Source organism: Macrosteles quadrilineatus, unplaced genomic scaffold (genome assembly GCF_028750875.1).
Source record: "Macrosteles quadrilineatus isolate MER2022 unplaced genomic scaffold, UCM_ALF_1.0 Scaffold_4__1_contigs__length_99947679, whole genome shotgun sequence".
Taxonomy (NCBI): Eukaryota; Metazoa; Arthropoda; class Insecta; order Hemiptera; family Cicadellidae; genus Macrosteles; species Macrosteles quadrilineatus.
This window is the reverse complement of record NW_026542597.1, coordinates 57,774,862-57,793,909: the sequence shown is the minus strand read 5'-3', so window position 1 is coordinate 57,793,909 and position 19,048 is coordinate 57,774,862. Positions and strand designations below refer to the sequence as shown.

Genomic DNA, 19,048 nt, shown 5'->3' with positions numbered 1-19,048 from the left:
TGTTACTCTTGATTGATACCAATGTCTATGCATCAACTCTTTATTATTTACGGTGTTATGAGAATGGCTTGTCACAATAGCCGTACTGCTAACTTTTGGTGCTTAACCCATATTGATAATGACAATCTTGAACTGGTTTTTTTTTCGTTTCATTGTTAAGTCAAGGATTAAATTGGCTCATTACTTTTAGGCAGTTTTGTACTTCTCTCATTATAATACTTTTATTTTTAACTGTGATAACATAGGTTAAAGAACTCCTTAAAAGCCACCTACAGATTGCGCTGATCTAAATTACTGATTTCTGTCGTTTACATGACTGGTTTTTACCAAGTCAAACTGATGGAACTACTTTATTATGAGCTATAGCAACTGTTGTGACCCGGCAACTACGGTGTGTCAGTACCGTAACAAAAAATAAGGTACAAAATAGAGTTTTAGACACTAGTGCAATCTGCGACTCTGGCTCACACAACTACATTCTTTTCTGAGTAGATTTTCCATGAAACACTGAAATTTGGCTGGAGCATCAGTTAAGCCAAATGCAAGGCGTTTGTAGTGGAAATAACCAATGTGAGTAGGCCTACCTAGCTTTACAACTATATCTGCAGTTCTCACATCTATTCATTTGACCAGTTGACTGTCGCTTCTTAACAAAACATACACTCGATGTAGAACTGGTACTCACCTCGTTTCTGGCACGCTCCATCGACCTGGCCAGCTGGAACACTCTCTGCCCTGACTACGCTGCCACCAGTCTCTACACTATCCGGCCAACGATGCCTTACTTCCACTTCAAATTGTTCATTGAATACCCCTGCTATGAAACGATCCCGGATCCGTTCATCCAAGCCTTGACCATACCGACAGTGTTTGCTTAATTTCTTTAACCGGGTGAAATATTCTGTGAAGGACTCACTTTCATTCCTAACAGCTCTTTCAAACTCAAAACGGGCAGCAAAAATAGTTTGGTTTGGACCATAAAGTGTAAAGAATGCAGTCTTAATTTCTTCATATGAACAAGAATCAAAGGTTCTTTGGGATGAAATAATTTTGCATCTTCTGAAGTGGTTCACCTCCCACATAAGCCAGTCAAGTAGTAAGTCTTTTCTTGCTTCCTTACTATGCTCATCTGAACCCCCCAACCCTTTCACCCGTTCACGTTGAAAATGTTCAACATACTCTTCTGCTGTTTCTTCACATTTGAATTTCTCAAAGACAAACTTCTCCATTTTCTTCTCCCACTCACTGCGAGACTCTTCATCAAACTACCCTATCATTCTTCTGAATCCTTCTAGACATCCTCGTCGCCAGTGTAGTATAATCACAAAATTAAAACAAACTAGTTAAAGAAAGAACATTTTAACCTTCATGCTACCTCAACACTAACTCAAATCATTACTAGAAAAAACATAAGCAATATGCTTTCAACAAGACAATAAAATAAAGACTATTAAACATATGTGACCAATATCACAACCCCCGATGGAAAAAACCTGCAGACAAGGAATTAAAGTGAATTCTGTCCGATTGGATTTTTGCTGTCCCTAATTATGTCAGATTTATCCCATATTTAAATAACACTAGTGTACCTGTTGCTCGAATTCGAGCAATTGCGAAGAATTACAGGCATTATTTTAAAACAAATAACAGTCATAGTTTCCGACTCCTTTAAAATAGTCGACTCAAGATTATGGAAATACTCACAATGTACATAACAGTTTGATATAATCAACATTTTTGTAAATATCTTATCATTTTTCAAAAGCTGATCTTGTTTTTTAGTGTTTTCTACAAATGTTTCCCACTCATAGCCGCATTAATTTGTCCGTAATAACGATTATAAAGTCTAAAAAATAAAACATTATTTCCATTTCTTCTACTTGGTGGTGTTCTATGACTTTCATATGTTTCTATAGTTTACAAATTGGCTCTTTCAATGATTGCTCAAGAAATGCAGTACAGTGTTAATTGAGTTTTCTTTCAGCGAATTTCCCATATAGGGAATAAGCTATTACCGTAGTACGCATAGTAAGACCTGGACCCGGGAACGATTTACTTTTTCGTTTTGAGGTCCCCAGAGGCCAAAAACACCATCCGTTCAAATTCATATATATATATTTATATATGTGTCAGTTAGCACGATAACTCAAGCAAAAATCACCTGATTTTGATGAAATTTGGTACAAATGTGTAAACTTACGTTTATTCAAACGAGTTCGCGAACCAGCATGATCGGACTATGGGAACAAGGGTTTATGGGGGTTTTATAGGATAAAAATTGGTTTTTCCCATTTTTGACCCTAAAAACTTAAAATTTAGCAATTTCTTTCCAAACCATTTTGTAGAGCTTTAAAAAACAAATAATTTAGTATATTGAAGCGTTATTATGCGCCTAATGGTTACAGAAAAAATTCCAAAAAAACGGTAAATTTAAAATTCCCATGTTATTCTTATGGAGAATAAGTAAACTGTTGTAGTTTATTTGTTTATGAACATTTTGATCGAATTTGGAAAATGCATTCATTTCACACTAAACTATTAACATTTAAAAAAAAACCCTTTCTACCCTCCCTGTTGCAGCAAACCTAAGTTAAACTAATGTTAATTAAATAGGGAATAAATATGATATTTTTAAGGAGATATTTTAGTATAAATCCAATCGGGCAAATGGAAATTCGCTAAGTCTGCAAGTTTGCTGCGGCAGGGGTATTTAGTATATCAAATTGTCCAGACTTTCTCCCTTTTTTTTCATGGTAATATTTTTGCCAACCCAAATTCTAATATAATAGTAAATATTTAATTTTAATCAAGTCAGTATAATCACTGTAAGATCACTGACGGACAGGTAATTTAAACCACTAGTGGCCTATAGCCCCTAATTTAGACGACAGTAAAAAAAAACCATATATAAAATGACAAATATTCTAAATAGGCCTATGTTTTTAAAATCATCAATTTTATGTTACTTAAAATTAACACTGTTTTTTGTTTTATATCTTTGTTTTCCTTCCGTTGGAGTCGTATATTAAATGCTTATGATGTGTCAATGAAATACAATTATTGCAAAACATAACATGATAAAGAAGAAAATCAATTTTAAAATCAGAAAATAACATTGCAAATACTTATTTGGTAAAATTCAGTAACTTCCAATAAGTATATGTTGTTTGAAATACAATTTAAAAATGAACAGCTGTTTCATTAAAAAGTATTATTCATGGCCAAAATGTAAACAACTCTGTGGAGGGATCTTTAAAGGTTTCTGGGGCAGAATCCTAAGGGATTTTGCTTAGTTTTTCTTTTGATAACTCATCTACAGACCAAGACCTTTCTTTGGGCACCTCTACCAAGTTTCTACGCCCAACCGTTCTCTCAAATTAGTGGGGACAAAGTTTCCAATTAAATATTTAGATTCCCCCATGTTAATCTTAAGGGAGAAACACCAACTTTGATGGCCTGTGGGGAAAAGCCCGAGGATTTTTATTACATGAATTGGTGAAAGGGGGCGTCTAGACAAAAAATACTTTATCTTGACACGTCGTTTGTAAAAATCAGTCCACTATTAACGGAGGAGTAGTGTTTCGTAGAAATTGCCTTCACGTATTATATATAAGGATTTTAGTTGTAGTATAGTTCACATTTCCTTAAATTGCAACTAAAATACTAACAGCAATTAAATTATCCAGCTGATCATAATGTAAACAAATATGTTCTTCATAAAGATAACATGGGAACTTTAAAAGCCACTGGGGCAGAGCCTAAGGGAATTTAAAAAAATGTAATGTCAGTTTGCAAATCTACACACCTAGACGGACATTTTGGTATATAATATGTGGGGTTAAATCTTAAAACAAAAAAGCCTTATTGTTCACAAAGTTTCATGTAGCGTAATATAGAAGACTAGTGCATCTGTTGCAAAATGTTGCAGGCGTTATTTCAAAACGAATAACAGTTATAATTTTCGATGACTTAAAAGAGTCAACTCAAAGATAAATAATCAATTAATCCACACCATAGTTACCAAAACTATGAACGAACTGAACTCATTCTGATAACGAACGCTCACTCCACTCCAGTTATCCAAACGGAAAACGAACGCTCTTGTTTGTATCATGTATTTACTACGAACAGCTGTAATTATTACAAATTATTCGTCTGTTTAAGTAAACATAATCTTATCTTCATAAGAAATACATTTGGATTTTGATGGCCTGTGTGGCAAAGCCCGAGGACTTTTATTGCAGAAATTGGTGAAAGGGGGCGTCTACACAAAAAATACTTAATTTTGAGACAACGTTTGTAAAAATCTGTCCACTATTAACGGAGGAGTAGTGTTTTGTAGAAATCACCTTCACGTATTATATATAAGGATAGGTTTAAGAAGTTCTCATGTTTGCTGCTACAGGGACTACAACACAGTTTACTCTTTCTTCATAAGAATAACATTGGCATTTCAGATGTAGGCTGGTTACTCCTGTAGCATAACAGTGTTTCACCAACTGTTACAAATACTGTGCTGTTCATTGTTCTAAGACGAGCTTCGTGCAAATTAGTCGTAATTGAGGTACTGTGGAGACCGGAGATGGGCTGCATGGTCCCTCTACTCTTAATTGTCAGCTTCTCGCCTCAATGGGTGAGCTTTTCGATTACTTCTCACTCCTTCCTTCAACTTGCTAGACCTGCTCGAAGCCAGTTCCAAAAATTTATATACAATGCCTTAACACAACACATGTAAAATAGTTTGAAAGTCACTCATATGATCATTTGTATCAACAATCAAGCTTGTTTCCAGCTACCAAGCTACCTATCGCTTCAAAAGATCTGTTCTACCCAAAGATTTGTTATTGTGTGCAAAACTTTGTATACTGGTTGATACACAGGAGAGCATGTTGTACAGCATATTAAGTCCCGCCTTTACAATCTAGGATGCTTGGTTCTAGTCCAGGACGGGTTTTCAAATTTCTTCACACTAGTCCTCAACGTTGCAGCATTATCCCTTAAATAAATAAATTTGTTGGTGATTGGTAGTGTTTGAACCCAGGACCTCAAGAACCAAAGCTCCGCCATCTACTAGTAGATCAGCTCGCTCCCCAGTTGTACTGCATATTATTTGTATGGGAGAAAACTTAAATAAAAGCTTTATTTGTTTGCTTAGGTATTGGCACATCCAGAATGAGTTTTCAGGAAAATCAAAGGATTTTTATTCATAAAATTAAATATTTTCAATGACAAAAAAAGTAAAAAAATCCTTGTAAAGACTAAATAAGAATTTATTAATGCCATTAAACTTATAAAAGCTGGTTTGTTAACAATTTTCCAATGTTTAAAGACGTACATGATTATTAAATTACTTTTCCTCATCACTGCATCGTCAATGTTCTATAACTTGAATAAACTGGAAATGGAACACACCGTATACACTTCCAAAGAGTGTATACACTTCCTTGCTATAACTAAAGCCTTACCATGGCACAGGAAACAGATTCACCACCTATTGGTAGCAATAGTATTTAATACTTAAATTTAATTTCAGTTCCAATCTTCATTAGAATAAAGATACTAAGGTAGTTTCGGCCAGCCAAGTGGTATAAGTGGGAAGGAAGTTGCCCATGAGTAATAGGCTCAATTGACTCCCACAGTGCTCATTAAACTTCTCATTCAGATCTACGTCTTGTCTTCATTTGTATTTTCCTCCCTCATCGAGTTTTGGTGGTCCCTTGTACTACTGATTCAGTTAGTGAGTCGGTGAGCATCTCGTGTGTGTGGTTTTTGAGTGGTCTTGGAGTCTACACTTTGGTAACTTTCTGCCTCGGATCTGATACATTTTTTTTTTTCTTTTGGAAGCTAGTGTTGGAATTATTTTACCATTACTTTGTCTCCCATGTGATTACTATTGAATTGTGTACAGTTAAACAAAAACAATTACCACGATTATTTAAATTGAAGTCCAATTTACCACTTTGGTATTACAAAGGACACAACTATAAAGTATTAGACTATACTATCAGTAGGGTATTTCATACTATAAAAAGTATAAATTTTACTAGTTATATATCAAGTATTTTTGTTCTTTTTTAATGGTTGAGTTATAGAAAATCAGTAGGTCGTGGTACGAATTAGGTCTGTTGAGGATTTTGCAACTTCTTTTGTGAAACTTAAACTATTTTTTCCTAACAGAAGAAACAATTTAGATTGATTTTTTACTGCTATACAGGGTACATAAAAACATGCAGACACTTCCTAGACACAGTTAATGATTTTTCATCTAGGTTTGAGATAGCAAGAAACACCAATCATTGTACCTCTGGGTCTAAATATTCATATTTTTTGTGTGCCACTTTTGATTATGATTCAAGAGTGTTATTTACCAAACACCAGTTAACCCTTAACCTATCTGTCTTATAGCTCAGTTTCTATTTAAGGTTGCAACTTAAAAATTGGTTCCAGTTTTCATCTTAATGTTTAAATATATAATACATTTTACATGATATTTTTTTAAATCGTTCTAATATTTGTCTTAATTTCTAACCAATATGTTTATTGACAGTAAAGTATCATAATTTTTCTTCGTCCTTATCTTCAGGTTCTATGGTTTATTTTCTAAATATGACTGGGAAAAAACAGAAAATTGTATATAATCTTATAGAGACTGATTTTAAAAGCTTTTTAGTCGTAAATTCTTTAAAAACTTCCATAAAATATAAACACCTCTCGCCTCAGAGATTTTTGCTAGGTTTCTTGGAAGTATGAAATATTAACAGATAGTCTCCTTCAAAAACTTGTCAAGTAATGTAATTTAAAGTTATTGTATGCAATTCTAGTCATGAAAATCCTACCATCCAGAAATCATTGGGTTAATTAAAATTGTTAAATGGGGTAAAAGATTATCTGTAAGTGAGAAATCACGACCAGTTTCACTAGGTGTACCTTGTAATTAATTCTATAGTAAAAAGATAATACATATATTTATAACACATTGTTCTAACTCATTCTTCAACTCATTGTGGAACATCACTTCTACTTTTCTCGCTTTTGTGAAATCAACTAAGTCTTATTTTTATTATGAAAAAAATATGTTAAACAATTTTTTGGCTGTATGCATTGTTACTTAACTGCAATGGAAGTACATAGTTCCAAACATTAACAGTATGTTTTATGTTTATTGAAGGTAGTCTATATAATGTACCAGATCCTGATGAGCATCAGCATATTGACTATATTTGTTAGCATTTTTTCTGTGAGTGCTTACACTACACCATATCCGATAAAGTATCGCAATAGAGTCCTTGACAATTGCGTGGAGACTGGCCACCAACGTGCCATCGACTTTCTCGAGGTACAGTCACAGTTAACTATCTTGTTGGACAATGCAACGCACTTGAATCATGTTGAATCATAGCATCGCTAATTCAGCACAAGTTGATTCGCATCACTCAAACATTTATTTGTTTTAAACGAGTCTTGAGATAGGTACATAGTACACACATTTTATCAAGTTAAACAACAAATTTTAAATTAGGCTCCTTTACCTTCTGGTTAATGAGCATTGCAATTATTTCATTCTTGTCCTCAAGGCATTTGGTGCTTCAAAGACTTTAATATGCGTATATCTTTGTGTGTACTAATTTGTTTTCTTCTAGTAACACTAATATTTTGGAAGACCCAGACCATGATGGTTTCCATATTTCTTTTCTCAATATGTGTCATTTCCGTGAGTGCCTACCATCACAAGGGTCACAATCGGCACAATTTTACAACTGCAAACTTGGCAAACTGCGTAGAAGCTGGCCATCAGCGTATCATCTATGTTGATCAGGTAGACGACCCTGATCTTGCTGAGCACAATATATGCACTTGGATATTTTCTCATTACGCTAGCCAATTAGCCATTTTGTCACCTGAAACCACAACATCACTAATGAATTCTATTTATGGCATGAATGCTTGACATTCTCTTTCAAGAGTTTCACAATATGACTGTGGACTGGTAAAATCTTTGCTGTAAAACTAAAAGCAACCCATGACACAACATACATGACAAACCATATTCCACTTTGGCAACATGTGTTAGTACCTTTTTAGTCAAATTTAAATCAATAAATGAAAAACATACAAATGACAAATGAAAAAAACACCAACTTTATTCTTGGTATTAAAACTGAATGCTAAATATGAACACTTTATAGGCAGCACTATGATGATGAACACAAAGATTGGCTTTCTGCTTGGGTTCCTAGCTGCTTGTGTAACAGCACAAAACACTGAGGGAGCTAGAGGAGGTCAAAGAACCAGATTTGCACTCGCAAGGAATTTCACAACAATATGCACTCAACCTCAGTCTAATATTGACTTCTATGAGGTAATCAGAGTCAAATAATCCACCCTTTTCAGTTTCTCATTAACATTCTCATCATATTTTTAGATATGGGCCTAATAAATGTACCTTAAGTCTTGTATAATCGTTTGCTGTAAATATACGTAATTCTAAAAACATATTGATTGTAAGCACCTAGAACTGCTATACCGGTACTGTGTTATACCTTCCTCTGTCTCTAGGATACCGTAACGAATGATCCATCTATCATATGGCTTTGTTCTGTATTGGCTTTTACATTCAGTTGTACATATTTAATTACATATGTTTTTATTGTTTGTAATGCATCTCTAAGAATGATCTTCTATAAGTACCGAACAATTGGTAGCAAAATACCGTTGTAACAGCGTAAAAAGGTTGAAGTTGGGTTTTCTTTGGTTCGGAAGTGAGAAGCGGAATGTGGAGAACGGAGTCAGCTCTCTGCAAGTGAATCACCAGCTAACGGAAATGTGTTTTCAAGATGCAAACTTGTCCACTTGCAGAGAGCTGATTGATTGCTAATTTATAATGTGTATACTGGGGGCATTGAGAATAAGGTAAAATCACTCAATATGGATATGGAATACAGATTCTCTTTTTTGTTACACATGGAAGAGGGGGAGGAAGAAAAATTGAGAAATAAATAGGAATATTTGTTACAACTGCATATGGTGAAGCATCCAAAAGTTTTGAGGGTACTTTTTAAAGCGTCTGAAAATGAGAGCATGCTTAACATTCTTCTTAATCTAATTGATGACAAACTTAGATTCAACTTTTTTAAATTTATTCTCATATTCTTTTTCTATTAGATTCCATATAATAGCCTACATGAATAAACTAAATGAGCTCATCCCCGGAACACATACTCATGGAATTGGCAAACAGTACCATTAAAATTACTTAGACAGAAGAGAACCGTATCTGTGTTTCGCTGTTTGCTCTAACGCCCAAGAAAACCCAGCTTAAGTCTTCTTGACATTTTAAAGCCTGGAACAATTTAAAGCCTGGAAATCTTTACAAATTAAATTCAACAATATTTTAGGGTTAATATTGTTGCATATGTTTGGTTGACATGTCAACTTTTAGAAAACTAATCCTTGTCAAATTAGAATCTGTTGACTAGAAAGTTGAATATGTTTTCAAAATAATATAAAATCTCAATGTATCAATAGAACAACTTAATTTTGTTTTTCATAATCTTGGTGTTTTCAGATTCTAGGTCTGTGGAAGGTGGTAGAAGTGATTGAGCACAGTGAGAGATACACAGATCGTCGCAACTACCTCCGTACGGTGGCTGGATCCGAGTCTTGTCCTAGGGTTCACTTTGCGCAAAAGGATGACGAATTAAGAACGGTAATGTATCACTTTAAGATTTAAAATAAAGTACCAGGGGACCTCTTGGGGTTTAATTAAGTTAAGTCAATTCTTTTTTGGTAGAAATTCACTCATTCTTAATTTACCTAAAAAAACTTTTTCGCGAGGACGAGCGATCTACGGTATCTTGAAAATTTCTACAAAAAACTTCAATCAAAATTCATGATACTTAATATCTGTTGACTGTTATTGCGTTAGTCACTGGGATTGCGGAACGTCGCAACTACTAATTACGGGATCGGGGAACAACGCATCACTTCCAAGGGTGCATCATTGAAAACAACAAAACGTCCTTGGACTTTCCTCCAGACTTTTAGCTCAATATTAGCGTATAATGTTTAGCGGTAAAGGATCTTACGTTTTTGAACAATAGGCTATCCTAATTATCTCTTTTGTTAGTAATACATCATACACCCCAAAGGCATTATATAATCAAATCAATGCTCAGTATCATTCTTAGGAATGTCCCTTTCCATTTTGCAATTTGCTACTGTACTGTAGATGATTTGTTACAAGCATTTGTTTACACTCATTTGTTTACATTTTTGTAGAACTGCCTTAGCTACTTGACAGTCTATAAGACTAATGTTAAAAATATTAAAATTTAATTTTAAGTTTTTAACAAAAAACAAATTATCCCAGAACAGAGCCTAGCATGGATATTGTTTTTAGCCTAAAACTAAAATATTTCTAACAATTTGGAGGAAATCATAGGAGCCATTTTTAAAATTATTGTGCACAAGCGTTTCTCATATAGTAGGTATAGATAAATAAACTATTTAGTACATCTAACTGGAACTTGTTGAAGATTACACTCTCTCATTTTACACGTGTGATACTGTAATGCTTTGGGCAGATTATCCATGGCTAATAGCTGAGTACGGTATTGTAGCTAAAATGTTTTTTCAAGGTGGATTATAAATGTGTTTGTCCCTCACTACCTTCAGAATTTACAGTGCCAACATAATATATAAATAAAACTACAATTATGTCTCTACATTGCGTAGAATCATGCAAAGTTTTTGCTTGACTGCACGTTTCACAGTCGAAGAAAATTTCTGGTGACTTGTTTAAGATTTATGCTAACTTACTGAAAATGATCATACATGTTTTGCTTGGTAGGTCCGAATGTTGTGGAATGAAGAAGGAGGCTACATTCAGTTTGAGTTCCGAATGACAAACATTAACAATCCAGGATTCTGGCTGTCCAATGAATGGCAAACTGGTAGATACCTTATAGGAGTCTTCGTACTTCTTTTCTACTTGATCAATGACTTTGAGTTAAATGTTAAAGAATGCTTGCCTGTTTCAATTAGTCATTTGGAAATTATTTAACTTTTATAATTCATACCATAAGTATAACTTGGTATCATGTTGACTAACTTTTAAAAGGATGCATCACTTCAAAATGCTAAACCTTAGACATATTCTATTTATTCAATTTTAGTTTATCTATTAACAAATTTATTCAGATTATTCGATCCAAGAACAGGACCAAAATAATGACTTCATCAAAGGGCTGTCAAATTTTACCTGTATCTATAACATGGTAAGAATGGCAGACATAATACAGCAAGATGTTACCTTTCTAAAAAAAAAACTAAAATATTATTTTGCTGGTAGCAATAATGTAATAGTGTTCGTAGATAATTTTAAAATTAAGTCCAAATGATAATTAGAGATAATTAACCCTTTTGATTACAATACAAATGAATGACTATAACCTTTGGAAATACGGTACTGTAGCTACGTCTTTTTCTCACAATTTGGTTATTTACACAAACAAAAGTAATTTGCATGGTCGTGTATGGATATTTAGTTTGTTGGCCAAAACATCAATGTTCAACAAAAACATGGGTACGGTAACCTAATAAAAAACATGAATCATCGATAGAAAAACATCGGTTATCGATGTTCATCCCTACTGATGTGGTTGGCGCCAAAAAGTAAACACGAGCCCTTTCTTGTATGATAATCTTCATCTCGATGTAGCAGATAAAAAGTGTTAATCATAAATAATCCAAACTGTTTGGTTTGTTTTAGGGACATTGGTGGACAGCAGTTACAACCACTTCTCTGGCACAGTGCAAGTGATGAAGGCTGTCCAGTCACATCTGGTGTTGACATTCTGCTCTCCACAGGAGAAGCACTTCAGCGTCATCCTGGCACGGAACTATCTCAGTCAAGAAGAGGTAATAAACTAACGTCACTAGACAGCACTATATTTATAAACACAACATTGAAATTTTTTAAATAGTACACACTACACTTTTCAAGGAATAATAGAAAATTCCACAATAGCTCCATACTGTAGTTTATTTTATTTTTTAATACGCAATATGTTATACATCATTATGTTTAACTCTTTATCTTCTCTGTCGGGTTGATCAGACAAACGATGGCGGCGGAGTCCACCCTCCAACTACAGACCTCCTGTCGTGTGTCTAATCAAACCAACCAGGATACTGGTGACCTCTTGTGTGTAAATATTATTCTAAATAGACACCTGAAGATGCCACACAAGTTGGTGAAATGCATAGGGTGAAACAAACCTCCTCAAGAACACAAGCAACAACAAAAGTAATCTAAGGTCATTGATTGCTTTGGCCATTGATCCGAATTTAACAGTTTACTGCACCACAGAGAAGTAAGGTACAGAGGAAACCTTCAATGTTACACTTAAGTGGTGTCTGGGGCAAAGTCCAACACCGCCCCCCCTTGGCCATAGTACTACAACGCTTACGGTGGAGGCGGAGGAAGATCCTGTGCCCTGTCCAATAGGAATTTTCTGAACAGTTCTCACCGTTAGGGCTCTTCCTTACTCGTCACTTGTATATTTCTGGCACAACATACCAGAGCTGAAAGCACGTGGCTGTCCCATGGACATGTTTCCTCTGCACCTTACGTCTTTGTGACCGAACTAACAAGATTGGTCAACCAATGGCCCAACCAAAGTAGTTTTGATCATGACTTCCATCCAGGTTGAAAGACATGTCTGCTACCCGGTACAGCTTAGAGCTGTTTTTGTCAAGTTATAATCCTATTGGTGTGTTGTACTTTGAAGTTTGACTTAGTTTGTCTTGTGTCTAATATTTCGGCAGTTGCCATTGAAATGGTTAATCTTATTCATAAAAGGTCCAACGTATTTTAATTTTCAATACCAAAGAAGATATCTCACCTATATGAAATAGATGCAGCCAGATTTTATTAAAAAAAGGTCTTCTCGTGAGGCTCGTGTTGAGTATATGCTTATGTTAAATTTCTATTCTCTACATAGAAGCTGTTTCTGAACTTATGACTTGACCCAGCTGTTTGTGATCATTAAGGTCTTTCAATACATAAATAGCCCTGTTAAAAAAGGAAACAGCTGGTTTTGATCTACGTGGCAGAAATTATCTCACTCCATTCTACACCCACCCTTTACTCAAGTTCGGAGTTAAAAGTATAGTTGTATGCCAATCTCAAGGTTATATAGTGATAGAAAAAGATTAATTTATTAATTTAATTAATTTATTTATTATCAACGGTTCCACCATTTTTTACAATGTAAGTAATGATAACAATCAAGACAGCTAGATTTTAAATAAATAACAAACAATAATATACAATCAATTGATAACAAAATTGCAACTATAATCTATTTACAATAAAGATTTTGCAGCTTAATAATCCGTTAACATGCAAGTACAATGATGCCGAAAGATGATGAAAATGCTCTTAGTAAATACATTAAATACAGACTCAACAAATTCATGAGACAATAATAAGTTCCAATCATCAAGTTACATGCTACTAATATAATGAGACAATACAAATAGATATAAAATCAAATATGCAACTACACAAACAAAAGTTATACAAACAAACATTTGAACAAGTAATGCAATGGCAGGGTGAGACAATGAATGCAAATGAAGGTAATGCAAAGAAGAATAGGAATAGAGAGAGTAAAAAAAATAAAAATACATAAATGAGCTATTACAGGATTTCCATTTTATCTATTTCTCTTCTGAATTTGGAGACAGATGTTCCAAAAAATTTACTAGTGTTGCTGTGTCCCCGCCAATCCGAAGAAGTCTGGATATACCACTGTTGTAGGCATAGTACACGGGCATGTATTTTCTCCTGAGAGCTGACCTGGATCGAGTTCCTATGGGGACCTTGATATCAATCTTCTCAAGCAGAGCCGGGCTATCAATGTAACCATTCAACAACTTAAAAAGGAAGGTGAGATCCAACACTTTACGTCTGTGCTTAAGAGGTTGCAGATCAAATAGAGTCTCCAACATTGAAACAGGAGTTTGAAGATATGGATACCCTAGCTTCAATCCAATTAGCCTGACTAGACGAACTTGAACACTGCCGAGGGCGGAAATATGGCCAACTTGGTATGGGGACCAAATGACGGACCCGTATTCGAGGATAGTTCGAACTAGAGATTTGTACAGTGTGATCAGAGCAGAGATGTTGTGGAAGTCCCTGGTAGATCTTTGGATAAACCCCAGGAGTGCCCTAGCTCTTGACACACAGTGGTTGATGTGATCCTGTGGGCTAAGATTGGGGGACATAATAAGACCAACGTCTTTCACATTGTGCACTCGCTTCAGATTAACACCATACAGTTGGTAGTCAAAGTAGCTCACCTCATGGCTCCTAGTGTAAGTTATAACCTGGCACTTAGTGACATTTAATTCCATGGAATTGATCTTGCACCAACTAGTTATTCTTTGGAGAGTATGCTGAAGAAGACTGGTCCACGGATGACGAGATCTTGCAGAAAACTTTAATGTCATCAGCAAACATTAAGAAATCTGTCTCAATGAAGTCTACAATGTCGTTGATAAAAATACAAAACAGTAGCGGGCCCAAATGCGAACCTTGAGAGACACCAGAAAGCACAGGAAAAGGCAAAGAGGATGAGTTCTCATATTTTACAATGAGATATCTTCCCTTGAGATAGCTTGCTAACCATTGAAGTAACGGACCGCAGACACCAAAGCCATGAAGTTTAGCCAACAAGATTCGATGGTCGACTCTGTCAAACGCTTTGGCAAAATCTAGGTATACACAGTCAACCGATCTGGTCTCAAGAAATGCAGTCATTATGTACTCCTGTAGATGGATAAGATTGGTAACTGTAGAGCGTCCCTGGAAGAAACCATGTTGTTCAGGTTCAATCTGGGCACTAAGATTAAACTGAAGGTAATCCAAGACAATGCTTTCAAAAACCTTTGCTATCGTTGACTGTATCACAATAGGTCTGTAGTTCTTTACGTTATCCCTGTCGCCCGATTTTAAAATTGGTATCACATAGCTTCTATTGAAGCTATTCTACCATAGTCTCCTCTAACACAAGTTCATCGCAACGTCATAGCTATTGCCATAGTAACAACAGAAATAACAAAAGTGTAAACATAAATATTTTCTATACTCTCCATTATAAATTGATGCAACAGCTGTTCTGGTTTGACGGGGCAGCGGTATTGCCACTTTTGTCTCGCCGCAGCCTTGTTTTAGAGAGAACTATGATTCTACAAAAGATTTAATCTATTTTTTATATTTTACAGATCCGTGGAGTTCACAAACAGCTGAGTAGAATCAACCTGCCTCTGGTCAACATCCAGAGCTATTGCAACTCTGGAGTTCTGAATGTATCGTCTCTTACGATCATAGTGTTGGCAATATCTATATCCTGTAGACAATGGATGGCTTAAGTGAGATTGTTATTCTTGGGAATGTCTTTGAAGGATGCTTACTCATTGACTTTTAACAGTGATGATAAACATTTGGATTAAAAAGTTTTGTGTTGGAAAGGTTGTATAGTGTATGAAATGATTTTAGTTAGCATATAAATATTTTTGTCCATGATTATTGTAAAATACTAAGTAATATTTAGACCTATTACCATAATTGAATGGTGTAAAACAAGAAGTTATTTTTTTTACCATAATGGCTTCTTTAGCATAGTAACAAATATTTAGCCTTAAAGGGTTATGTAAATATTAAATGTATCTGTAAGCTTTGAATTCTTGTGTGATTATTGTACTTTCCCATCATTAACAAAAAGAGGAAGAAAAGGAGTCTATAAAAGACTTGAAATTAATTAAATATAGGGTTGGTCAAGTAATCTCAATCTAACATGATTGTTTCTAGAAGGGAAACACAAATAGCGTTCTAAGTTAGTTTAAAATATAGTTTTGAGAATGAGGGAGTGAAACATTAATTCGTCGGCATTGCAGTAAATATTTTTTAACTGAACAGCCTTTACACTCTTAATTTTGAATTATATATTATAACTTATTTCAAGTACCGGTATAATAATAGAGATGTATAAAAGACTTAAATATAAGTTCTCAAATCAAAATGTATAAAACTAAATTAGTGTCTTTTAAACACATTATACTAAATACTTAATATTGTGATTCTTGACTTAATTTACATAAAATTTTGGTTTTAGACCACTTTCCCTAAAATTGTTATTTCAGTACACACCGCAGTCTCTGTTCTAAAAATGCACACAGGTAAACAGCCTAGTGTGAGACTCCTGAATTTATCAGACTACTCACTAAAAATCCCTTCTACTCTGTTGGACACAGACCTGGAATTGTTTGTCATATTACTTAAAGTCAGGCCAACATGTGACCTAAGCCCTCAGGGCTCGCTTAGATTCTTAATAACCTACACACTACATCGCATCCCGGTCAAGGTCGAGCTTCTTGGCCCGGAGAATACCCTGGATGTAATGTGACACACAGGTCCAATTGTCCTCACCCTCCATCATCATCGGTATGACCGTGTGCACCGACAGCAGTCCTACCCTGTTGGGCCTCCAGGCAGGGCCTTTCCCAACGTTGGCAGTGGGAAAAAGTTCCATGTCTAAAAATGCCACTGGCGTCGAAACTAAGAAATATACAAAATATAAAAGTCTTAAAAAATAAAAGTAAATAGTCTGATCTTTTGAACAACGGAAATAGTTTTTTAAACAGGAAAAGACGAAACACCAGTATTTGCTACTCAAGTCCAGCTGTATTCTAATAGCAGAGTATACATAAAAAAGTCTTTCTGTCGATTTATCATTAATTTTATCATGACTTATAACAACAAACTAAGGTTATTTCAATTATACCTCTGTCTAGACCTAGGCCTACATACTTAAAAAACATAATATAATTAAAAATTGAGTCAACAAAGAAATTATATACTTAAGGGTGTTTGGTCAAAAATTTGATGTCTTATTTGTTGTTATTGTTCAATTGTACTAAAAATTAGAGATACAAATATATAAGACAAAATTATTTATTTTGAATATCAAGCGAGATATGGAGCTTGAAAGTAGTAAATTTTTCATCTTTGGTACCAGTTCACAGGGAGAATGGGTAATGCGATTCTCACCAAAATTTGCATTCAGGTGTGGAAAAATAAGATAGTAATCACTAACTATTTAAAACTAAAAATTTTAAAAAGTTTTTTAAATTTTATTTTTTATAAATTTTTTTTTTTAAATAGCTGTTTGTTTTTGGGGAAAATTGATCTGTATGTTACACCGGGGCTTTAGAATACAACGATAAAGGTATTCTTTCAATGTTAAAATATGTTAATAATTACGTGATGTTGAAGTATTCTAAAGGTGTTAGTGTACAAACTCTGAACGAGTAGTGCTCCGACAGCGCAAGGCATCAAAGGTACGAATTCACAGCCCAAACGAGTTAACATATCAACATTTTTTAAATTCCAACATACAGATAAATTTTCCCCAAAAACAAACAGCTATTTTTTGTTAAAAATTTTTTTTAATAAAAAAAAATAGCTAGTGATTATTATCTTATTTTTCCACACCTGAATGCAAATTTTGGTGAGAATCGCATTACTCATTCTCCCTGTGAATTGGTACCAAAGATGAAAAATTTACTACTTTCAAGCTCCATATCTCGCTTAATATTTAAAATAAAAAGTTTTTTCTTATATATTTGTATCTCTAATTTTTAGTAAAATTGAACCATAACAAAATACCCCCGCCGCAGCAAACCTGCAGACTAAGCGAATTTCAACTTGTCTGATTACATTTTTACTAAAATATTTCCATAAATAAGACATATTTATTCACTATTTAAATAACATTAGATTTAACGAGTGCTTAGGTTTGCTGCTACGGAGAAGGTAAAAAGTGTTTTTTGACCATACGTCAATAGTATAGGATGAAATAAATAAATTTGCCAAATTTTATCAATATATATATATCCATAAACAAGTAAACTACAACAATTTTCATTTTCTCCATAAGAATAACATGGGAATTTTAAATTACACTATTTTTGAATTTTCTCCGTGACCGTTAGGCATACAACAGCGCTTCAATATACTAAATTATTTCCTTTTTTAAGCTCTACAAAACGGTTTAGAAAGAAATTGCAACATTTTTTGTTTTTAGGGTCAAAAATGGGAAAAACCCATTTTTACCCCATAAAACCCCCCACAAACCCCCGTTCCCATGGTCCGATTATGCTGGATCGCGAACTCGTTCGAATAAACGTAGGTTTACACGTTTGTACCAAATTTCATCAAAATCGGATCATTTTTGCTCGAGTTATCGCGCTAACGGACACATATATATATATTTGAACGGATGGTGTTTTTGGCCTCTAGGGACCTCAAAATGAAAAATTAAATCGGTCCCGGGTCCAGGTCTTACCATGAGTACTACGGTAATAGCTTATTCCCTATATGGGAAATTCGCTAAAAATCAGACATGAAAATTTACGTCCAAACACCCTTAATCTATAATATAATGGCTCTCCAAAAAAAACCAATAAGAGGATGTAAAAAAATCAATGTGTATTTATATTAACTAGAGGTCGTCCAGTGGTCTAAAACTTGACCAAAAATATGTAATGTACAGACTTCTTTATTTTTACCCCTTGCTGTTAATAAAACATGTGATGATTGTGTAGCAGTCTTCCATTTGTTTTGATATTCTGTTTATGAATCATTGTTATTTTATTACCAGCAAGGCAATCGTCAATCCATAAGGCCCATAATATTTTTTAAATTTTTAATTCATGTTTTGTACTTATTTTTGCGCCTATTTTATTTTTAAAGGGATTTTGCGCATCTTAGTAATATGTCTTTCTCATAGTATGCGTAGATTTTCCCTGTGATGCACACAAGCTGAGAAAAAAGGTTATCAAAAAACATGCTTGCCTATAGATTGCACCTAACCACTGACAATTGACCACCATATGGTCTATTCTCCATGATATAATATACTGTCACAGATGATTGATCAAATAAAAATATTGTCTATTGTGTTAACAAATAGAATTA

At 34.4% G+C, this 19,048-nt stretch overlaps 1 protein-coding gene across 5 annotated transcripts; it reads left to right on the top strand.

Annotated features, from left to right (window-relative positions):
* The first annotated feature begins 5,652 nt into the window (after nucleotides 1-5,652).
* LOC128992633 (uncharacterized) lies at nucleotides 5,653-15,740 on the top strand. 5 transcript variants are annotated; one of them, XM_054416312.1, is made up of 6 exons: nucleotides 5,653-5,796; nucleotides 7,169-7,336; nucleotides 9,566-9,706; nucleotides 10,850-10,952; nucleotides 11,771-11,919; nucleotides 15,295-15,740. In XM_054416312.1, the coding sequence occupies exons 2-6, from the start codon at nucleotides 7,181-7,183 to the stop codon at nucleotides 15,439-15,441; spliced, it is 696 nt and encodes a 231-aa protein (XP_054272287.1). In that variant the 5' UTR covers nucleotides 5,653-5,796; nucleotides 7,169-7,180; the 3' UTR covers nucleotides 15,442-15,740. The 5 variants fall into 5 exon arrangements, with proteins under 5 accessions (XP_054272287.1, XP_054272284.1, XP_054272289.1 ...); XM_054416309.1 differs by lacking the exon at nucleotides 7,169-7,336 and adding an exon at nucleotides 8,187-8,359 and having other exon boundaries at nucleotides 5,659-5,796; XM_054416314.1 differs by lacking the exon at nucleotides 7,169-7,336 and adding an exon at nucleotides 7,641-7,816 and having other exon boundaries at nucleotides 5,659-5,796.
* The last annotated feature ends 3,308 nt before the right edge of the window (nucleotides 15,741-19,048 follow it).

Excerpts from the sequence above, each read along its gene's own strand:
- LOC128992633 (XM_054416309.1), top strand. The coding sequence starts at position 8,195 with ATGATGATGAACACAAAGATTGGCTTTCTGCTTGGGTTCCTAGCTGCT. Across the intron at positions 8,360-9,565 it reads CTAATATTGACTTCTATGAG|ATTCTAGGTCTGTGGAAGGT; the intron begins GTAATCAGAGTC and ends TGGTGTTTTCAG. Across the intron at positions 9,707-10,849 it reads AGGATGACGAATTAAGAACG|GTCCGAATGTTGTGGAATGA; the intron begins GTAATGTATCAC and ends TTTGCTTGGTAG.